The sequence below is a fragment of the Engraulis encrasicolus genome, chromosome 19, assembly GCF_034702125.1.
Source record: "Engraulis encrasicolus isolate BLACKSEA-1 chromosome 19, IST_EnEncr_1.0, whole genome shotgun sequence".
Classification (NCBI taxonomy): domain Eukaryota; kingdom Metazoa; phylum Chordata; class Actinopteri; order Clupeiformes; family Engraulidae; genus Engraulis; species Engraulis encrasicolus.
In genome coordinates, this window is record NC_085875.1 from 37,359,590 (window position 1) to 37,371,850 (window position 12,261).

General features: G+C 42.2%; 1 protein-coding gene across 3 annotated transcripts in view; it reads right to left on the bottom strand.

The window, feature by feature from the left end:
- Positions 1–202: 202 nt before the first annotated feature.
- Positions 203–12,261, bottom strand: part of dync1h1 (dynein, cytoplasmic 1, heavy chain 1) — an 80,976-nt gene continuing 68,917 nt past the window's right edge. For all 3 annotated transcript variants that reach the window (XM_063184314.1, XM_063184313.1, XM_063184315.1), the window contains 9 exons: positions 10,668–10,838; positions 9,918–10,135; positions 9,546–9,649; positions 7,858–8,066; positions 6,322–6,475; positions 3,563–3,705; positions 3,001–3,172; positions 1,675–1,799; positions 203–776 (listed from right to left, as the gene is read on the bottom strand). In XM_063184314.1, the coding sequence (XP_063040384.1) occupies positions 648–776; positions 1,675–1,799; positions 3,001–3,172; positions 3,563–3,705; positions 6,322–6,475; positions 7,858–8,066; positions 9,546–9,649; positions 9,918–10,135; positions 10,668–10,838 (1,425 nt within the window). In that variant the 3' untranslated portion in view covers positions 203–647. The remainder of the gene's footprint in view (positions 777–1,674; positions 1,800–3,000; positions 3,173–3,562; positions 3,706–6,321; positions 6,476–7,857; positions 8,067–9,545; positions 9,650–9,917; positions 10,136–10,667; positions 10,839–12,261) is intronic.

Consider the following 12,261-nt stretch of genomic DNA (forward strand, 5'->3'; position numbering starts at 1 on the left):
GGCCACCCCAATTAAGTGATCTGAATTTGATGGATTTTGCATCAATATGTTTAATTTCACTTTGCTAATCTATGAACTGAAGAGGAATTGAGCACTAAATTATTCTGGACTGGTGTAACAGTGGACATCATGCTGAAGTTGAACCAATTTAACTTCAAATACTCAAAAGCACAGTGCAGGCAAAGACGCATACCACAGCCAGATTTGATTAATACCATCTTTAATGAAAACAGACCTACAGGTGTTGATTCTTTCTAAAAACCACTTACAGTTATCCTTTCTTTTTTTTTAAAAAAACTCTTCCTCTTGTACCATCTTACTCATCTCAAACCATCATCTTCCTTCCTCAGACCTCCCATATCTCACTTACAATGTACCGTCTAACCTCATTCCAAAAGATCTAAATGTTAAATGTGTCAAAGGGGTTAACTACATCATCAACTTCCTTTCCCAGACCTCCCACGTCTTACTTACAATGTACCATCTTACCACATTCCAAAAGATTTAAATGTTAAATGTGTCACAGGGGGTTAACTACATTACTACTAAGCCATGCTTGAAAGAACTGTGCTTTTAACCGTATTTAGGACAGCAAACTACAATTAAAAGCAGAGACTAATTGTATGCAGTAATGGAGCCAAATCTCTCTACTCGGTGCAGAGGATGGCCACTCCACGCTCGTAGAAGCTGTTGGGAACCTCCTTGGTGGCGATGTCAAAGTCAACCGTGAAGATGAGATCAGAGCGAGTGAAGTTGAGGTACACTGGTAGAGTCACCTGCAGCAGGACAAGACAGGGAGGGGTTAGAAATAGATACAGACAAACAAATACAATACACATGCCCATTAAACAGGCCCTGGATCCATTTGGAGTGAGGTTGCTCAAGGGCTCTTAAGCCATGGATGGTATGGCATTAAACCTGCAACAGTAACATCTGACTCAAAGACTAACTCCGTAACCATTACTGTTAGCAATAGCCTGCCACAAAGACTGCTATACTTGTTACTGGTCTCACATACGCAAGTAAAGAGGTATGGAAGTAGACAATTTTTTTGTCTGGATTGTGTGCAATTTGATCTAACTTGGAATGCATATCATGTGTCTTTGGATTATGTGTAAACTGCTATACATCTCAAAAGGTGCACCGTGCAAGATAGTGGCGCAGGGTGGCCAGAGTAGGTATTGCAACTATGCAGCTCATTGAAACTGTGCTGCCTATTGCCAAAACTGGTGTTTTCATGAATATTTTCTGGATAATAAACCAATATTTAGTAGCATGACCAAAGCACAGTAAGTTTTGCAGCTAAAAATGTACATTTCTGGAAATTCAAAATGGCGGACTATGGAGAAGATCCCCCTTTCATGTATGAAAAGTGCAATTTTCTCAGTCACACTGAATACGTGCAATTTGATGAAATGTTAAAAAGGTAACAGTTGTGAATGGGCAGCATGGATTCTGGAAATGAACTACTAAAAATATTACACGGTGCACCTTTAAGTTCCTTCAGGATAAATAAAGGAACTCTACGTTACAGAGGTGCGTTTCTCAACAACATTGTTGCTAACCAAGTTAGCAACTTACTAGTTTTCCAATGGGAAATTGTAAGTAGGTAGCTAACTAGTTAGCAACGATGCTTTCAAGAAACATGGTCCAGAACTGTACTGTGCCACTCACCATGTTCCTCTTCTCATCACTGCTCTGCTTGAGCCAGCGGAGCTGCGTCAGGGGCAGCTCTGTGGAGATGGCCGTGGACAGAGACAGCTTGTTGTTGGTGCAGGTCGCACCTTGCAGCTTCAGGCCTGTAGAAACACCAGAAAGATGTGTCGAGATGAATTACCATACTGCTGATAACGACACTCGGCACATTAACATGCAAACCCGCAATAGTAGAACCATTTACATGAGTCATACATCAACTGGTTTCTGATTAACATCTTTGCAATTGCAGACACTATCCAAAAGCTGCTATGCACTGATCGAGAACAAAGTGTGAGATAGATATCACAGACACACACACACACGACATTGGGCATGTTTGACGGCAGTCAAGAGAAAGCACTGCATGGTCCGCTAAAAGTTGATCTTTCACATTTTTGATATGGGGGTGTAACGCAACGCAAACAATCAATAAAGTGAGTGGGTTAATGAGTTTGTATGACGAATAACTTTATTCCCCCACGTGTAGCAACAGTTTATTCCACTTCAAAACGATTCCGGTTGTCCAATGCATTTTCATTGTTATGCTATGACAAGAGGAAACGCTGCAGAGGCAGCTTGTGCATCCTCTGTCCAATCAAAACTCTGATCCCCAGATGTTGATCAAAATTAAAATTATTCTCCTTCATGTTAACATGAAGCACATTTGAACGGTTTAACTCCAATCTCTTCGTCCAGAAAGGAAAAACATACTGTAAAAAAGATGGAAAGTGACGACGGTTTGAGAATAGGCGACAAAGCAAATAGGTGATATAGCTGTAAATTCTATTACATTGAAAATGTATTCTATGACCTTTAAAAGGTACACAGTTGCAGTACCTTTTTTGACCATTTCCTGCACAATGCTGCTCATTGAAACTGGTGCCTTTTGGCAAATTTGATATTTTCATGAAAGTTTACAAAGTAATAAATTAATATTGTCTAGTATGGCCCAAGTACAGTCATTTTTGCAGCTAAAAATGGCTATTTCTGGAAATTCAAAATGGCGGACCATGGAGAAGATCCCCCTTTTCATGTATGAAAAATGTAATTTTTCCAGTCATAATGAATACTTAAGAATTTGATGGTGGTGGTAAGTATTCATGAAAAAGGTAACATTAGTGAATGGGTAGCATGAATTCTGGAAATAAACAACTAAAAATCTCACACAGTGTACCTTTAAGATCTGAAATGATGTATTTATATGTCATTGGCATCAAGTGATTTAATCAACACCTATATTACAATGATGAGTATATACATTCATTGGGACATCAACACATCCATCAACACATCTATCCTCACCTTTGATGCCAAAGCTGCAGGCGTCCAGCTGTGCACCCTGGGTGGACGTCACCACGTTGACCTCCAGACAGAGCTCCTCCAGGGACCAGCTGTTGGCCTGTGCCACGTACTGACGAGTGGCCGTGATGTAGGCCTCAGGCACAAACAGGCTGCCCAGGCACACGTGGATATTCTGTGGAGCAGAACGATGGCATAGAAAAACTTGTTATTAGTCATCCTCTCAACAGTAACAACCGTCCTATTCATTCAATAACTCATTTAAGCTATGAATGTTCTGTCATTTATAATGTGTGGGTGTCAACCATCAATAGAACAGTGCAATTCAGACAGCCCATGTGCATTGTATTTGGGCTGGATGTTTGTTAAGCCAGAATGAAAAGCATATTAAGGAGGAGACGCATCTGGATTGTGTGTGTGTGTGTTATAAGCATACATGTGACGTATTCAGTATGAGTATTTATATGAGTGAGCATGTGTGTACACATGCATGTGTGTGAATGAAGATGTTTGTGTGTGCGAGTATGTACTGTATGAATGTCTGTATGGGTGCATGTGGTCTGACCTTGAGCTCCTTGGCGCCCCCACTGGCGGCTGCCTGTGAGATCTGCTGCAGCTGCTTGATGCGCTCGCTGAAGTCGGCCACCCACTGGATCACAGTCAGCGAGGTGGGAACGGTGTAGCGGCACCAGCTGCGGGGCAGGATACCTGCAAGTAGCATGCACACATGCACAGTAGGTTTAAAGCAGATTTCTTTTTTTTTTAAATCTTTTTATTTCAAAGGACATTCAATGCAAATACATTTTCTTTGTCTTTTATATACTTTACAAGTCCTTTTTGATTATTTCCCCATGTCCCCCCACCCCCCCCCCACACACACCCAGGGATGATCCAATACATATAATAAATTATAAATTAGAAATACTATAACCAAAAATGTAAAAATAAATAAATAAAAATAAAAGAATAGATTACATAGAACAGAAAATACATTCATATGTCTATATATACACACATACACAACAGACGTGCGCGTGTACACACTCACACCCGGACGGGCGCGGGCGCGGGCACACACACACACACACACACACACACACACACACACACACACACACACACACACACACACACACACACACACACACACACACACACACACACACACACACACACACACACACACACACACACACACACACACACACACACACACACACACACACACACACACACACACACACTGAGAAGATAAAAGATAGGGCTACGTTATAAAGAAAACAAAAAAAAGGTAAAAGAAATGTGTATGGAGGGCATTGCTTTCAATCTCAAAATGTGCATATATTTAATAACCAACATAAGATTTATCATTATTAGTAGTAGTATTGTTATTATTTTTTTTTTTCTTTATAATGTGGAATATCAAGGCTTAGAGTCTACCTTCTCATATTTATCAAACCAGAAATTATAGGGCACCAGAACTCATCAAACAGATAACCTTTGTTATATTTCTCTAATGTCATTTTCTCTAAAGGCAAAAAAGAAGATATTTGGTCCACAAAAGTCTTGAAAGATGGGGGTAATGCATTCTTCCACAATAAAAGTATACATTTCTTTGCAAAATAAGTAATCAAAATGAATATTCTTCTTTTTGACTGATCTAGGACTAAGGCCTTTGTATCGTTAAGTAGATATAGACTCCTGGTAGGTTCGAACTGTCTACCCAAGACTACTTCAATAAATGAATGTATTGAGCCCCAAAAGTTTTTTAACAGGCTGTAAACATGTGTATGAACGTCCCTTCGGCCTTATTACATCTTTGACACACAGCTGTGATATCTTTTGATATTTTGTGCATTTTTGAAGGGGTTAAATAGGTTTTGTAGAAAAATTTGAAATTTGCTTCTTTGATTTTATTGCTAGTGAAAGGGAAATGAATGTTATTACAAATATTTAACCATGTGTTATCATCCAATATTTTCCCTATATCATTCTCCCATATCTTTCTCAACCCCACAAATGATGATGGGCCTTCTCTTGTCATAAGGTTATAAAATATACTTATTTTCCCTTTTAAAGTTTCTGAAGAAAATAGCAACTCCTCTATTTCTGCTAATTCAAACCTTAATTGTCTTTCTTTAATAAATGTTGTAATAAGGCTTCTTAGTTGTAAGTACTTAAAGAATAGCTTATCTGGGAGCTTAAACTGTAACTTTAAATCCATAAATGATTTAATCTTGAGATCCATATTTAACACATCTTTAAATTGTACTATACCAAGATTAGTCCATTGACTTGTATTAGATAAGGCAGCTTGGGATCTAAGGTCTGGATTTAGAAATATAGGTGAATGAATGGAGGTACCAAAGGATATTCTCATTTTCTTTCTACACTTTTTCCAAGTTTGTAAAGTGTTAACGACAGTAAAACACTCGCCTGTTCTTATTTCTTTCAAAATGTTTTATGAATATGAGGGAGCTAAGAGTCAGTGGTTCGACTATTTTTGACTCAATATTCACCCACAACGATTCTTGTCTCATTGTTATCCATGAGATTAGGTTCCTCGTTTGAGCAGCCCAAAAGTAGTATTGAAGGTTCGGTAATCCCAAGCCTCCTAAGGCTTCTGGCTTCATAAGAGTAGAGAGACTAACTCGAGGTTTTTTATTACTCCAAATAAATCTAGAAAAAGAGTTATTGATCAACTTGAAAAAATCTTCTGGGAGCGAGCAGATTTCTACGGTGTTTTTTTGTGGGGTAGGGTTGGTATGTAACACTGGCTGGTCCCAATTGGCAACTGTTCCTTGAGGCCATTTCATCCGGCCCCCGATATGATTCAATGTTCTGCATCTTCACATGAAATATAACAATTGTAATGTAAATGAAATTTCCAAGATTCCTTTCCAAAATATGTTATTGAAGGAAATCACCTTAAAAACAGACCCCACATTCTCTAGGTCCCCTGAATATAAGTTCAAGGGGGAAATCCTGGTTTATGTTCATAGTATGGCTCTTGGAAGAATTTGAAGTGACCCCTCCAATGAAAAAGGTTCCCCACCCCATGGTAATGGTGTGCCACTGCACACGCCAGCATTTCTTTACATGCTACACGTACACGGCACTTCTTTAAATGTCTTCATTACTTTTGCTTAATTCTAGTAGTATTTTTCAAAATTGAGAAAATGTTCAAATATTCAACAATGTTTCTACTCCACCACTGACAATTGGCTGCCCCGTCGCATCACATAGCAGATACTCATGACACCTTCCAACATTAAAAAAGGTCAGATTTTCAGAAGACGCTAAACCAAAATGTAGGGCACTCGCCTTTGACGAGGTCGTTAATGAGGGTGCGGAGGTCATTGGTCTGCTTCTTCTTGCCCTCGCACACCTGCACCACGTCAGTCAGGTCCTGTCGCACGTCCTGCAGCATGCGCGCCCCCATCTTCACCTCCCGCTCAAAGAAGCGGAACAATGGATCCTACAGCGCGCACAGACGCATACATGCACACGTTTGAGGAGACAGACAAACAAGCAAGTGGACCTCCCCTTCAGAGAGAAATCCATGACCTCTTCTGGTTTGGTGATTTAAGGGTTAAGTTAACGTTTAAAAAGTTGCCCATTAGTGGCGTTCAGACTGCAACGCTTTTTTCTCTTCCGGGCACACCATTTAAATCGTGTTCCCATGGAATGGAGCAGCCGACAGGTGATTGATTGCTGGGACGGCCTCCCTATTTTGCACCAGTGCAACAGTCGTAGCCAGTGGATGAGTGCTTAGCATTTCCATAGACTAGCACTAATGAAGGCTAAAAAGCGTGACAGTCTGAAAGTCTTAGAAGTCATTGAAATGAACATTATATGTACTGTATAGCGGTACAAAGGTACGACAGTCACATCGTACTGATGGTTGGATACTCTACATATCAAGTTGATTTTGTTAAAATTATTTTGACATACAATTACGGCAACATATCAAAACGTTCTTGGATAAAAGGTTAAAAAGGGTTAGAGTTAACTACTGAAAACAGATTTCAGAGGGCAATCATTTCAGAAAAGTCCACAGGAGTGAAATGAAAGGTCATTTCAAATATTAGGCCATCAATACCTCTGACAGACCACTACCAACCAACACTGACTAGCTCCATGCAATCAATCATCACAATCAGCACAGTTACCTCATTGTTGACTCAGTTTTTTCACCTACATATAAAACTACTACTAGTAATAATAAATATATAAAAATAAAACATCCACACACAATCACCAGCTGTGAAGCCTGCCATGCAAGGCGCCAAGGTCCGGGGTTCAGTGAGATGTCCATACACACACATATATATATAAACACAGACATACCGATATACATACAGATACAGACACAGATACAAACACACATACATAGATACAGAGACAGATGCAAACATACAGATATAGATACAGACACAGACACAAACATACAGACGTGCACACACACAATTAAAAAACAATGTAGGCTAATAATTCTGCATTTCTCAGACATTATGAGCGCTTGAATATGGTTGACTATTGTTGAAACACCCCAGTGCCTACAAACCCTCTGAACCATAGACCAACTACATGTATGTTACAGGGCAAGAAAGAAATCCCTGCAATTACCAGTCCTTTCCCGTGACGCACCAGACTGTGAAATGCAGGAGCGCGAAGGATATCTCCCTTTTGTACACGTTTGTTACGTTGATGTTCTCCACGGTACGCTTGAGGGGGTCGGTTGACGGCCTCCAGGCTGCACTTCAGTCATTGCCTACTGGTTAGTTAGGGTGCCTACAACCGCTGCCTACAACCCTCTGAACCACAGACCCAACTACCGGCACATGTGCAGTATGTTACCTTGATGTTCTCCACGGTCCGCTTGAGTGGGTTGACGGCCTCCGGGATGAGCTGCAGCCAGTTGCAGGAGGTGGTGCGCAGCGTGCGCATCCAGGCGGGCTGCGCATCGGAGGAGCTGCTGGTGCGCTGCTTCTTCTCAGTCTCATAGGCCAGGTCGTCCTCGTCCTCCAACATCTGCATTTTCAGCATCTTACCCATCATGTCATAGCCTGAGCAGCACCAGCATGGGAGAGGGCCACGCCATGGCAGGGGGATGGGAGAGGAGGAATGGGGAAGGGATATGGGGAGACCGTGAGTGAAGAGGGGAGGAGAGGAGGAGGAGGAAGGAGGACAAACAATGGGAATTGGGGGAGAAGGTCGATTGCAAACGAGGGGGAGGGGGATAAAAGGAAAAGAGGGAAGAAGGACCGCAGCCATTGATGGTGAAAAAGGAGGTTGAGGGAGGAGGGGGTATGGGAGGCAAGGGCAGGGGTTGGGGAGTGGGACATGAAATTAATTGTGGGGATGCCAAACTCTGCAGCGCTAACAGTTGCCATAGAAGGGATACTTGTATATGAAATGAATAATAATAATAAAAATAACACTTGACAGCACATATGAATAAATTAAGTTAAAGATACTTGTATATAAAATGAATATAAAATAATAATAAAAACACTTAACAGCACATATAAATAAACAGGACTTATAAATGAAGTTACAAGAACAAACTGAAAATCACATACTTTTCCTAAATAAAGTGTAAGTAAGGGTAGTGGATTATAGTGGTCCCATGCATGTTTGTGGGGATGGCAAGATTAGGTTAGTCTGCACAAACATGAAGCGCCGTGAGTAAAACGGATATATATAACAAAAAAAGCTCATGATGAACCAAAAAGTCAAATAAAAGACCAAAAATGTTAGGGAGGGCGTAAGCTGCTGCTAGTAACCGACAGGACCGATGCGAAATACAGCTGCTCGAGGGTGAGGGCTCTACCCCCCCGTCCTATCCACGCTCTGCTTCTGGTAGAGCAGCAACCCCCACGCACCCCCCAGCCCCGTGTGTACACATCACTACACATCTCACGCAGACTACACATCAGCATCTCACTGCTCCAACTTCCAAAGACCATAGAAACTGAAGTCAAACACCTTTTTCTTTTTCTTTTTTTTTAAAGAAAGAAATAACAGTGCCTTCTGATTTCTTCACAAAGCCTTTGAACTTAAATTCAGGTTTTAAGCTTTTGGACTTAGATTCTGGTAGCAGTGGAGTGTAGCAGTGGAGATGAACTGAAGTGTGTGCAATAAGCATGAGAGACAGTGAGTACTATACACACTGGGCAGAATGCTCTGTCAGAAGCAGACCTAGGATTTCCTTCTTTTTTTAAAATGTGGTTACGCGGCAAAGTTAAGAGTTTGGTGTGATGGAGTCAGCCTGTGAACACATGAACTTCAAAAACACACAAGTTAGTGTAAACAGTTGTGCAAGAAGCCCCGTCAGACATCACACATGAGGGCTTTGAGGAGGATCTTCCAGCATCATCATCGCAGTGCTGCCTCGTCGGGTGTATTGCCATTTCATCTCAACCTGCAAGTTCTCCTACTGCTAGGGTTAGGACTGTGTTAAGTGAAGTTATTTTAACGGCCTAGAGGTCGGATGCTTTGACAAAGCGGTACAGCTCGGCAGATCACCGGATCACTCGGCATACCCTGTGTGGTGAGCAGGACCCTCTCTGCGTTGCTAGGCAGCCCCAGCCAAGATGGCGTCTGGGTGTCCGGCAGCATCTCCACCCAGTGCATGAACTCCTCACGCCTGAAAGGCACAGATTTTAATTTAATCAGTCAACGTTTAAGGTTAAAGTTTAACATGTCAAAATGTAAACAGTAGCACAACAAATGTAAATAGAACACGTCGTCTTTCCTACAATTTATGCATTTACATCAGAATTTTCCCTTATCCAAATCCAGGGGCCTATACTAAGAAGCTCGTTCAGGAGTAAAACAGGTTAAGTTTTCTTGAGGACTCCAGCCTCTTCTATTAGATGATTCACCACTGGGGCACGATCTCTCCCAATACTGACCTGATGCCGTCGGGCATCTTGATGTCCTTGTGTCCGTCCACCTTGAAGGCCAGCTTGAACTCGCTGTCGAAGCTGCCGGTGGTGAAGAGCCGGTCCAGGAAGGTGATGAGCAGCCGCTGGTCGAACTCGTTGTCGATGCGGCCGCCGTAGATGGACTGGGCCATCAGAGTCTTCAGAGCCGCCCACGGGATCTTGTCCGGCGAGATGTTCTGACGACCCTGAGGACCAGATAGGAGGGAAGCAGCAGAGGGTGAAGGGACGTTTGTTTTTCATTAGTTGGGATTTGATTTGCATGCTTGAATATGAGTACATTCAGTTGAACGTGCTTTTTTGATGTTAACCCACTACGACTACACGCTTTGACAAAGGCACACTTGCACAATAATGGTGGCAGTCTGTTTTCGGATATTAATAGACAAACTACATATTTTCTAGCGCGGAGAGGCATTTTTCATTTGTTGGGATTTGATTTGCATGCTTGAATATGAGCACATCCTGGGGCCTCTATACTAAGAAGCTGGTTCAGGAGTAAAGCAGATAAAGTTATAAGAGGTAAACCATCTAATAGAAGAGCCTGAAGTCCTCATAACCCACTACATTTTTAGACATTCAACTGGGGCTAACAACAGCAAAAAAAAGGCATAAAGGCACACTAATGATGGCAGACTGTTTTCGGAAAACAGACAAACAACATATTTTCTAGACGAAGACGTGACAGCTTGTTTTGGACTGCGTGGATGCCACACCCACCTTAGCAGTGTCGTCCAGCCAAGTGTCGACAGTGTCGCAGGCGGAGCGCAAGTCCGACTCTCCGAACTCATACTTCTTGGACCAGCCCAGGGGGGCGTAGCGCAGGCGCTCCTGGATGACGGCATGGAACCAGGCCAGCAGGAAGTAGAGGCGAGCACGCTCGTTTGGAGCCTGGGGTCAGCACACGCACCACACACAGCAGAGTAGAGTAGAGCAGAGTTACTTTATATTGATCCCAAAGGAATAAAGGCGTTCAGCAGCCGAAACGTTCGCAGGACAGATCAAACATGTTGCAAACAACGCCATATATACATTAACTGATTAAGTCCCTGGATATAGTCAAGATTAAGTTACCAAAACGTTTGACCAGTATAGGTCAGTGTAAAGTGTAATAGTGATAGTAAATAGAGAAAAAAATCACAAGAGACAAGAGTTAGACAACACTTTTGAGCTGGGGTTGTGGCAAAAGAAGAGCTTTCCCTCAAGAGTTGCCTCACAATTCTGTGGACCCAATGTGGGCAATTTGCAAACATGTCTGCAGAAAGCTTATCAGATAGCACAGACACTCACACAGGATGGCTTGCAAAATCAAGTTATTATCAGATGTAGTCAGGAAACCACAGCGTGCGAACAAAGAACACATGCCAGAAAAAAAGGAGCCATCTTTTGGCAAGACGACTGCATTGTAAGAGAAATAATGTGTGTGTGGCCATGAAAACAAAACTCATCTTCGTGGATGATTAAAAAGGATCATAATTATTTGAAAATGGTGCTTCGGTTTGGCTTGGTTACGCTTTGATGAAAGGACCGAGTTTGGCTTGTGCTGTATTTGAATGCAGCATACAAAGTAACTGAATAATTTTGCCCTTGAATCCCTCAATCATGTAGTCTACAAAGGCTGCTGTGCAAGACGCCAAGCAAGCTGCAAGCACACCAGAGAGAAACAGGATTCAAGGGGCCCTTCTCAAAACCTAGGACAGTGTCCTTCCAAGTGTATCAGCCTAATTAGTCACACCCAGTGATTGGATACTCTTTGGTGAACTCTACAGAATATCCAATCACTGGGCGTGACTAATTAAGCTGATGCACTTGGAAGGACACTGTCCTAGGTTTTGAGAAAGGCCCAAGGTATTGCCAAGGTCACCTATGGTTTTATCTCCATTTCCTGGATTGGTCAATGTCTCCGTTGCTGCGCGACTACTATAGCGACTGAGCAAATGTCGCCCTCTGCTGGCCGAGTGACATGCAGGGGTGAAAGTAGGCAGGTGCGCACAGGTGCGTAACACCGGTATAATATTTACAGCTGGTGCGCACGCAGTACCGGTAAGAGAATAGATCCTATAAAAAAAAAACCCATGATGTACGATAATTTCAGAATTGTCATTCAGTTCATTTAGTTGCCTTGAAACAATTTGGGTCTTGTACGATAATTTCCTCCCAAAAAACGATAATTTTGAGATTTTGGCAAGATAGTTCAGCACATCCCATCTGGCAACACTGAAGGCTGAGCAGGATGTGAAGGGTGACTAGTCAGAGGTAATGCAATACTCCAGAAGTGTTTGGATGTGTGTGTGTGTGTGTGTGCGTGTGCGCG